Raw genomic sequence first — 10,631 nt, 5'->3', positions numbered from 1 at the left:
ATGAGAATTAAGAAGTGGTAGTTTAACTGTGCAATTATAGTTATGCCTTTATCTGGTGAGAGTTGGCGGGTATTTCTGTTTAAAGTGAACTGCAGTCTTAAAAGTTTTACCTTTTGCTGTTTCTTTTTTTTCTGGTGTCTAAACACTAGCCCAAAGTGGAATATTTATTGGTATCATATTACTTTTCCCCTTTTCAAAGATCAGGTGTCATTCCTAACTTTGTCTTTGCTATAGGTTTTGTGTAAGATTGTGAAGAATCTGTGCAGTGATGCCATAAAACTGTAACTAACAAGAGATTCTTCTCCAAACGGTCTAAGAAAGTCTGTTCTGTTTGCCAGTATGTGAGTGTTTTTTTATTGAGGAATGCAATGGGATTGGTTATTTATTGTCAGATTCTGGCTTTGTGCTCTTGTCTACACCAGCAAGATTAATTTCCATATTTCAGCATATGCCCTTTGCTGCTGGATGCCAGCAACGAAGCGAAGCCAGTAGTGTAGGTAAGATTTAGGCATTCACCCAAACCTTTCAATGTAAGTGGCAAAAACATCTGAGTGCATTCTCCTGAGCAAAATTTCCAGCTGCGAGCGCGCAAAGATTATGAGTCAGGCCCCCTAAATCAGGATGCATTTTTTTAAGCCTAAAAAGGAAAAGGGTGATTGCTTTTTAATTTCTGACCTGGCAAGTTGCACTTGTGTCATGATTTCCTACTTTTCTCCCAAACCACAGTGGATACAACTTGCTGCTGCTTGGAAATGAAGAGTCGTGTGTGATCCCACGAGAGAGATCTTGGGGAAGGCCCTCTCCCCCCCTCCAGACAGGTCCATGAAATGAAGCCGTGTCCTGGCAGTACCACCTCAAGGCCTCCTCCCTCCACTGCTGCACGGGCAACACAGCCCCACAAGGGAATGAAATGTATTTCTACTTCAGACAATGCCCAAGGACAAGAATGGCTCCAAATAAGCCATCGGGACATATGCCGTATATATAAAGAGGATAAAACTATTAACCAGCTCAGCGCTGAGTGAACGCCATTCACCCTGTGCATGGTAGGAAGTGGTCCTCTAGGAAACAAAAGCATGATTAATTAGAGGCTGCATCATAAGCCATATGTGCAAGGGGGTCAAATTAAGGTTGCATGCGCAATCTTAATTTTGTGATTTCCATACTTGTCTAAAGCCTTGTCCCCAGTAGACAACAGCCCTGTTTTCATCATACCAGCGAAAGCAGCAATGATGCTACAGGAGCATAGAGGTGTGGGAGCTTAATGCTGCATTAGGTTCATCTAAATCACCTTTCTACCGCTGTCATCGCTGTAAGGAGAGATACGACAGCCCCAATGCAGCGTGTGTGGGCCATTGGGGCGCTGGCGCCCACCAGGTGGGCTGACACCCCCCAGCCGGGCCCCGGAGGGGTGTCCCGAGGCCCGTCCCCGCGGGAGAGCTGCGGGCAGGGGCCCGTGGCAGCGTTTTGGGCAAGCCGGGCCCGATCGCTGCCCCCCGCGGGGCCGGCTGCGAGCACAGATCCCTGCGGTGGGGAGTAGCGAGAAGCCCTGCCACAGCCTCTGCCCCTGCCCCACGGGCAGCGGCCCCGCTCCCCGCGCAGCCCCACGGCCCCGGCGGAGAGCCGGAGGCAGGGGCGGGCCGGGGCAGGTGGGCTGGGTCGGCCGGGGCGGGCCGGGCCTCTCGGCAGCCAGGACGGTGGGGCGGCGGCGCCCGCAGGGGTCGCTCGCGGGGAGGCTACGGGCGCGTCGCGGGGACCGGGGCCGGGCCAGGCCGGGCCGGGGGGCGGGCGGGCGGCGAGGGCCGGGCCGGGCGGGGGCGGCGGGGCCGGGCGGCGCGCACAAGTCGGCCGCGAGTTGCAGGCGGTCGGTGGCGGAGCGCTGGCTGTAACTTGACACCGGAGCGAGAGGCCGAGTGGCGAGAGGGAGCGAGAGCGGCGGAGGAGGAGAGGAGCCCCAGGGAGCGGGATGGTGACCACCTCCTTCCCCTCCCCTTAGCGGCGCTCCGCAGCAGCCGCCACCGCAGCGCCGGGGACTCTCGCCTGCCTGCGGGGCCGGGGGCAGCCGGCGATGAGGACGGGACGGGTCCCCTGAGCTCCCGGGAACTTTCATCGCCGCGGGCAGCGGGAGCCGAGCAGGCGGATGGAGGATGCGCTTTCCCCGGCGGGCTGTGTGACTCGGCGGCGGCGAAGGGGAGGATGAAGAAGAAGCAGCAGGAGCACGGTGGCGGCGGGGACTGCCCGGCGCCCCGGCCCCCCGCGGCGGCGGGAGGGGGCCCGGGCCAGGGCGGGGGCTGGAAGAGGCGGCGGCCCCTCTCGCTGCTGCCCTTCCTCTCGCTGCGCGACTACGGCTTCTGCATGGCCGCCCTGCTGCTCTTCTGCCTGGGCTCCCTCTTCTACCAGCTCAACGGGGGCCCCCCGCACTTTCTGCTGGACCTGCGGCACTATCTGGGTAAGGGCGGCTGGCGGCAGCGGGGACTTGTTGCGGTTCCTCGCCTCCCGTGGCGGCTGGGCTGGGGCCTCCCTCTGGCGCCGGCGGGAGGGGCGGCCGTGGCCCCCGTCGGGCTTCCCGGGCGGCGGGAGGGGGGCCGGGGCAGCGGGAGGCTGGGGCTGCCCGGCAGGGGTGGGCAGGGGCTACGCGGGGCCGTGAGGTCTGACACCGAGGTGAGAGAGGCCGGCGGCGCCCGGGGAGGCGGGCGGTGGGGTGCGCCCTCTCATAAGTTAATTTTGGCGAAAGGCAGAGTCCCCTTGAGACGCTGCCTCAAACCCGAGACAGGTCGGTGGCCGGAGGCGGCTCCTTGCCCGGTGGCCGCGGCCGAGCGCGACCCGCCGGCTGCCGCTCGCCGTCAGGTGGGCGGGAGGCGGCAGCGGAGGGTCGCGCTGCGGGGGCGCCCGGGCGTTACCCGCGCAGCGCTCCGCAGGTGCGCACAGGTGGGCGCTCTGCCCGGCGCGGGAGGAACGGGGTTACAGATGGCTCGTGGCAGACGGTGCTGTTGTGAAAAAAGCCGCAGCAAATACTCACAAACAAACAAAAGCGCTACACACATACACTTGGTGAACCGAGCATTCGTCCGTGTGCAGCTGATGTGCTTCTGGAGAGAAAGGTGTGCTAGTAGGGTCGGAGGGGCAGCGCTGGGACACTTGAGCTCACTCCCGTGCGCTGCCACAGCCTGCGTAACCCCGAAGGAGGTGTCCTGGCAGAGCAGGTACAAGCCGCATGCTGTGGCCTGTAGTCTTCATCCTCATGTTGACCACAAGTTTGCACGTGGTTTTTCTTCATGCCCAGTTTCCACATCGCTAAATGTCGCTTCCCTGCTTAACTGAGAAGTTGTGAAAAACAAAGTGCATCCTGAGGTCGTGTAAGTACCTCAGACTGGCAGGACTGTTCAAATAGGGAGCAAAAACTAAGGGTTTCCCCTTATGGGAGGATTACCATGGGATAATTTGTGGTGTGAGTTACCACGTTAGGTGTGCTGCTTGTCTGTGAAGGTAAGCTTTTGGTGGCGAACGCTGTAGAAAGGCAATCTGTAAGAGACAATGTTAGGTTGCAAACAAGAGTACAGTACTTGTATGTCGGAAAAATAAGATGAAAATGCGTATCTGTTTGTACTTATTAACATATTGGGAATACAATTGTGCGTGTGTTGCTTTTCTTTAATAGAAAACTATCAGATGTCTTCAGTTAACTGGTGAGAGGGTATGAAGAGGACACAGCCAGGCTCTTCTGGCAGGTGCATGGCAGTAGGACAACAGACCAGTTACAGCAAGGGAAATTCCAATGTGATATTTGATAAAGAAATTTCAATGTGAGGGTGGTCAGACTTTGGAGCAAGCTGCCTAGGGAGGCTGGGGTGTGCTAGCAGATACTCAGAATTCAACTGGACATGGTCCTGAGCAAACAAGTTCAACTTTTCCCTGCATTAGCAGGAAGGATGGCAGGGTAGTACCAGGTGAACAGAAGTCCCAGTTCACATTATTCCGTGATTTTACTGTAACTAGAGAAATACATAAATGAAAATTCAAATGAGAACAGGAGAACATATTGCCTTTTAGGCTTGGATTTTAATGACTTTATTTTTTTCTTCCTTTAATGTTACAATTAGGAAGAAATTTCTCAATTGAAGTGGAAAAGGACAATTTTTCCATCAAGGTGGAAGCAGGTTTTGTTACAATTGATTGACTCTTTAGTTGGATCAAGCACAGATATTTTTCAAAGCAGAGTTGATGTCGTTATTTTATTCTTCATCAGGGATGAACATTTCTTGGCTTGTGTGGGAACAGACTGTGAGAAATACCAAGTTATGCAGCTTCTCACTTTGTGGCCTTTTGAGAGATCTAGGAAATAAAACTAGGATCTTCTACCTTAACTACTCTAGCCAGTAGTTGTGACTCTGCTGGAAAATCTTCTGAGGCCTGTAGATGAAAGGCTTGGAAACCACTGCATCTTGGTGAATGGATTGTGATAATTTTTGTGCAAGTGCAGAAAAGCCTTTATTGTGTGTGCTTGAATGGGATGAGCCTCTGGGGAAGGAGTGCAGTCTTCTTTGAAAATTATCTGGTTGGTTTTTTTGTTTTTGTTTTTTTTTTAAGTGTTGGCTCTTCTCAGGAGAAAGTAGACAGATCTATTAATATCTAGCCATAAATTAAATTCTGCACTTGTTATCAGTTAGTATAGGAATTTTCTGTCTGTGCCTGAGTCACCTGGGATGTTGAGAAGACAAGGACTTGTCTAGCACCATGCAGCAGACCAGTGGCTGAGAAGAAGCAGTCTCCTTGTGGCTAGAGTCTTAGTACCCACTAAGCAAGCTGTGATGCTGGCTTTGTAGAGAAGTGGAACATATTTTGCTTGAATGCTAAGGTGCATTCTCCTTTCTAAATTTATTTTACACTTCATAGAATAGTTAGAGTTGGAAGGGACCTTCGAAGGTCATTTAGTCCAGATCCCTGCAATCAACAGGGTCATCTTCAACTAGGTCAGGTTGCTCAGAGCCCTATCCAGCCTGGCCTTGAATGTTTCTAGGGATGGAGCATCTACCACCTCTCTGGGCCACCTGTGCCAGTGTTTCACCACCCTCATTGTAAAAAATAAATAAATAAATAAATTCTTATGTTTAACCTGACTCTCCCCTCTTGTAGTTTAAAACCATTATCCCTTGTCTTGTCATAACAGACCTTTCTAAAAAGTCTGTCGCCATCCTTCTTATAGGCTCCCTTTAAGTACTGAAAGGCAGCAAAAGGTCTCACCTGGATCCTTCTCTTCTCCAGGCTGAACAACCCCAACTCTCTCAGCCTGTCCTCACAGCAGAGCTGTTCCAGCCCTCTCATTGTTTCTGTGGCCTCCTCTGGATCCTCTCCAACAGGCCGATGTCTGTCCTGCACTGGGGGCTCCAGAGCTGAATGCAGTGTGTCCTTGGTGTACAGTTTCATTTGAGCTGTCAGAGGGGATCTGTGTGAATGACATTGCTAAAGAGTGATGGGCTTTATGTACTTAGTGTAGGTTTTGCAAGAATGGTGGTACCCAACTGGCAAGGTTGGCAAATTATGAACAGGTTTTTTTGTAAGTAGGTATTCTGCTTGTTTTCCAGGGAACTAACAGAAGCATTTGGAGGAATAGGTATTGGACATCCAGTCCAGCTAACCACCAAAGCCCTACATATTTGCATCTGTGTTTTATGCAACAGTTGGACTAGTCAAGTCTCATGACAATTTAAAAAATTTAAATCCCCAAGCAGAAAGGAGCAATTCGTTTGCAAACCATGTTTGCAATGTGTTAATTTTCCAGTTTCCCTTATTGCATTTAAATCTACAAGAACCAAAAAGGACTAGATGAAAGGAAAAATTGATTTCTCTGTTTAACCACTTTCTGGCCTCTGCAGTGTGGGGAGGGCTCATCTTGTCTGGCTTTGGGTTTTTTATTTGCATTGCAAGTTCCAGTGCGCAGCTTGTGGTTGGTGGTGTTACTCTCGAGGGAATGCTTGGATGTTTTTTACCTCAGAAGTTGAAAGGGTGTTCCTAAGTAACAACACAAAACTTCATTAGCGATCAGGAGAGAAATCACACCTGCATCAGGCAGGTGTGTGCATAAAAGAAAATCTAAGCAGTGTGAAAACACTGGGGAAGCTTTCATTTTGTTCTTTGGCCTGCATCATATGCTGTGGAGGAGGAAGAGGAATAAGATTATTTTTGAAGGAATTAAGTGTAAAGATTGAATAGTTCTGTGGACTTTCCTTTGGTCATGATGGGAATGAATGTATTTTTACAATATTCAGCCTATATATATTTTTTCTTTTTTTCCTCTTGAATCAGCTTCTCTGGTGTCCTGTCCATATGCAACTCCCTTTTTGATTGCCATACTGACTGGGGAGAATCTGTTGGTAAAAACATTATGGCAGCTCATAGGGGAAAAGGTAGCTGTATTCAGTATTTCCACTTCGCATTGACTTTTCTTCTCTTGTAGAACTCTAGCAGAGTCATATGGAAGAAATGAGCATAGATTAGTAGATATGAGGCTGTGTTTCGTTAGTTATCCTGTTCTGACATAAAGATCATAATAGGACAGAAAGGTCTGTGGAAAGCTGATGGCTTCTGCTGTTGGTTCTGGCTGCGGTTCATGAGAATGTGGCTGAAGTTTCCCACTGTAGTCATGCCATCAGGATGGATCTAGAGCTCTGGTTTTCAGCGTGTAATTCGTGGGGGCATGGATGTTAGTGGGTTATTTCTAAAGAATCTGTGGATGATATTTAAGAGCATGCTGTTTCCAGTAGGCTTAAATTTGCTGTGTGGAGGTGTGTACCAGTCCTGGACCATCTATGAGCTCCAAAAAACCAGAAAGTTTAAAAACTGCCAGGCTTTCCAGTAATAAACTGGAGTATTGGGACTTGCACAGCATCTATGAGGTCTTGCTTGTTGATTCTGCCAAGGTAATCCTGGCTCCCTAATTGAAACCCAGCTCCAGCAGTGGGAGGAAGTGAGAAGAGTCTTCCCTTAGATGAGTAAGACAGAAGTCGTAAATCTTGGACAGCCCTGTGGCTTTTGGGGAATGCACTGGGGACTCCATTCCCCTGCAACTGCAGTGGTTTTGCATCGCTTTATTCTTGCCTTCTTTGGCTTGTGACATATACTTGCTTCAAAATACAGAAATAAGCATTTCCAAGGCTGGTAGCGAGCCTCTAATGGCCAGTAAAAATTAATAAAATATTTTGATCTTTAGTATTTGCAGTGCAAACTTTTTGTTCGTGTCAATTAAAGCATTTCACCTGTTGAGCTCCCCAAGAGTTCAACACTGCCAAAGAGTACCTGGTTTGATTGCATGTGGAAGGTGCATGTGCTGTGGCCTACTATGCAAGACAAAAGACTTAAGGTGGCCAGTTGTGTTCTCTAAATTGCACCCTACTCTCACACTTCTTGCCATTGGAAGCTCGCTATTTTGGGCAGATATCTTCAATAGGCTTAAAGTTGTCACAACAACATTTCTGTTTATTTTGGACACATGGGGGAATACAAGCACAATTTTGTCAAATAGAAGCAGCAAAAAGGAATCTGAGTATTTGGGGAGGTTATAACAAAATCTTCAAAATACTTTAAACACGAAGTAAAACTTTTTTTAATTGCGGTAGTATGAATTTGCTTTATTTTGGTAGGGTGTTTGGGGGCTGGTCGTTTTTTGTTGTTTAGTTTGTTTGTTTCTTTTCTTCGGAAGCATCTGGCTTTTTATCTTAGATTGTTAAGAGTGGGACAGAAGAGAAAAACTGACTATCCAAAGCAAATAATAAAAGTGACTGACAGTGTTTTGTATACAAATTTTGTTCCTAAGCTGTGTGAAGGAGGAAGCAACAGTTGGTGTTGGGGAGGGAGGGATTGGTTTGGATTTTTTCATTCTGGTAATACTGCATTTATATCTAAAATGTTGGAAAACAGAATTGTTCAGGGCCAGCTTTTCTAAACAACAGAAGTACCTGGCATGCTCCATTGTAGATAGATGGCATGCTGATTTTCTGTGGCTGAAGAGAGTTGTCTTGTCCAGTTTTGTTTTGTACATGAGTCATGAATCCTTTACAGATTAGAATGGCCTTCAGGTGTGTGAGTAGAAGCAGCACACTCAAGCAAAGAAAGTGAGGTCTAAGGCTGAGGCTTTCTGTATGGTGATACAATCCCTGTTTTTGTAATGAATATGCTTTTAACAAGGCCCTGGTTATGTTCTTATGGGCAGCTTTTCTTATTGTTTTCAAGACTGCGTAGCATTCTCAAAAGAGTTCTTCTGTGCTTTAAAGCATTTTGATTTTTCTCTGGCTTTTCAGTGCATTGTTTAATTCCATTGCACTTGGAATTTATTACATTTTAAAATTCATTAACATTGTAAGGAGCTGACAAGTCAGTTTAGAAGCTGCTTCCTGAAGCCTTGAAAAGAGATGATCTAAACCAAAATGACAAGTCTTTAGCTATATCTTGCCTAATTAACTTTTCTGTCCTCTTTGGAATTCCTTATCTTTTAGATAAAATATGTTTGGACTATTTGTGTTGCTAAGCTCTCCAGTTATAAATCAGCTTTTCTGGAGGACAAAAGATGTGCCTCATTTCCAAGAATCTTTTGTTAAAAGGCTGAATGACTTGCTCATCACTCACAGCTTGTCCGATTTTAAGATTAACAAAGCTCTACCTAATACATGATGCTGTCAAGGAATACTTTATGGAGAACCAGAATGCACCTCATTATATGACCAACTTGAGCCTTACATTTTTTTGAAAGATGAAGTGGCCACGGGACTGGATTATCCTGGCTGGCCATAAAACACTGTGGACAGGGAAGTCATAGCCAAAATGTTTAAGGCTGTGTGAATGCATTGTGATGATATTCTAAATCTATTTGGAAAATCGGACAGCATTTATTCAGATAAATTTTCGTCTTTCAAAATCAGATTCTGATCTGGCAGTCAGGTTTTACGTATATGCAGCTGTGTACATTTTTCTCTTTCGTATTGTTGACTTTGTTGACAAGAGTTTTAAAGGATACATTCAGTTCCTGATGAGAAGGAATACCAATACAGATTTTTCAAAAATGTATTTGGTTTTGGTGTACTTCCAGGTTATATGACAATGAAGTATATACACCTGTGAAAGGCCAGGTCTGCTGGTTAATGAAATGCTCTTCCTGGGCTTGGGAAGATGACGGAGGGTTCAGTTCCCTGCCCTGACAGACATCAGGTGCCACTGAACAAGTTGCGTGTTAGTTCTGTCTGTATTTAATCCCATTTTGTCCAAAGGACATTTTGAAGATAAATGTGTAGCAGAATAAGATATTATCAGATATTACAGTGATAGCAGTATAAATACCTAAAGGAAGAAGATCCTTGTGATAAATCATATTGTCATGGAGGGACTTTGGCCATGTCAAAGAGGTAAGGCAGAGAGTGTTAGAAGGGAGCTCCTGTGTAGGCTGAGACAAAGTAAATGGTCCAGCTACTTTTCTTTCAAGGGTATTGCCACTGGTCATTAACACAGTCTATGTGCAGTTTTACTTCAGGAGTTATTGCTATAATTGGTTTCCAGAGTCTCATCAAAGGGCATCAATTTTTATATTTCATGTGCAGGAGAGTGTAACCGGGTCACTTATTTCTTGTTTTTAGTGGTGCTGCTTATACTTGATTTGCAAAAATGAAAGTAAAAATACAATTTCTTGAAGCTTTGTTCATGTGAAGTGAATGGCAAGCACTTTGTGCTTTATCAGAGAATACTCAGCCAAAATGACTTGTGACTGTCATGGGGGGGGAAAAATGTAGCGGATGCAGTACTTCTCATAGTTTCATATGTAGTTAGGAAGGGGAAAGATTGCTTAGGATTTGACAAAGGTAAGCATTAAAGCCTGCCAGAAAGGGAGACTCTCTAGCAAAAGTAAATCATAGAAAAGCTTCAACCCTTAATGCTCTGTGAAGAAAATAAAGGCTGTCTTTTTTTTTTTCTTAACTCTAGTAAAGGATCTGAGGTTAACTCCTCTGATTCCTGATAAAACTACTTGGAAATTAATAGCATGTGTCAAAATCAGCAGTGACAGTAAGTGGAAGTTTTTAATTAGCTGTTTAAGTATAGGTCTATATTGTAAAAATAGGTAGAACACATGATGAAGGTATAGTGGAGGGACTTGATTTTGATGTGGTTTTTGGTGTGAATACTCTGTAAAATGGTTGAATAGGTCAAATAAGATCCTAGGACCGTCGCGAGACAAAATCTTGAAACAGTAAATACAACAGGATAAAAAGAACAATGCATTTATTTTTCACATCTTGTATTTTTCCAGTATCCTCTTCTACCCCTTGTTTCCAGCTGGTCATTGATTCTTCCTCCCCCGTCTTCTTCTGATCCCATCATTTAAATTCATATATTAATAACATGAGAGAGTTTCTAATGTCTTCTGTGTCTAGCAAGATACTGCAATTACTGAAATTGCTTGAGCGTGTTTTGTATGATAATCGCTGTGTTTTTTCGAATATAAATTTGGGGCACTTAAGAGAGCCCCTCGTTCTGGGTTGTTGTCTTGGCCTCCTGTGAAAGCACCTGCACATTGTTAGCTCTGGCTCTTGTAAGCCATTCAAGAAGAGCACTGCTGGCTGCTTTGGTCTCATACCTGTCCCTCTGTGTGA

The 10,631-nt window shown here is 46.4% G+C and overlaps 1 protein-coding gene across 1 annotated transcript in view; it reads left to right on the top strand.

Moving 5' to 3' along the window:
* Positions 1 to 2,196: 2,196 nt before the first annotated feature.
* UST (uronyl 2-sulfotransferase) overlaps positions 2,197 to 10,631 on the top strand; it is a gene marked incomplete at both ends in the record, with an annotated part of 164,212 nt that continues 155,777 nt past the window's right edge. The window contains one exon of the mRNA XM_080341719.1: positions 2,197 to 2,449. Coding sequence (XP_080197845.1) covers positions 2,197 to 2,449 — 253 coding nt within the window. The remainder of the gene's footprint in view (positions 2,450 to 10,631) is intronic.

The sequence above is a fragment of the Nesoenas mayeri genome (genome assembly GCF_963082525.1).
Source record: "Nesoenas mayeri genome assembly, chromosome: 3".
NCBI lineage: Eukaryota > Metazoa > Chordata > Aves > Columbiformes > Columbidae > Nesoenas > Nesoenas mayeri.
Note: the sequence above shows the minus strand (reverse complement) of the source record. Positions and strands in the feature narration are given on the sequence as shown.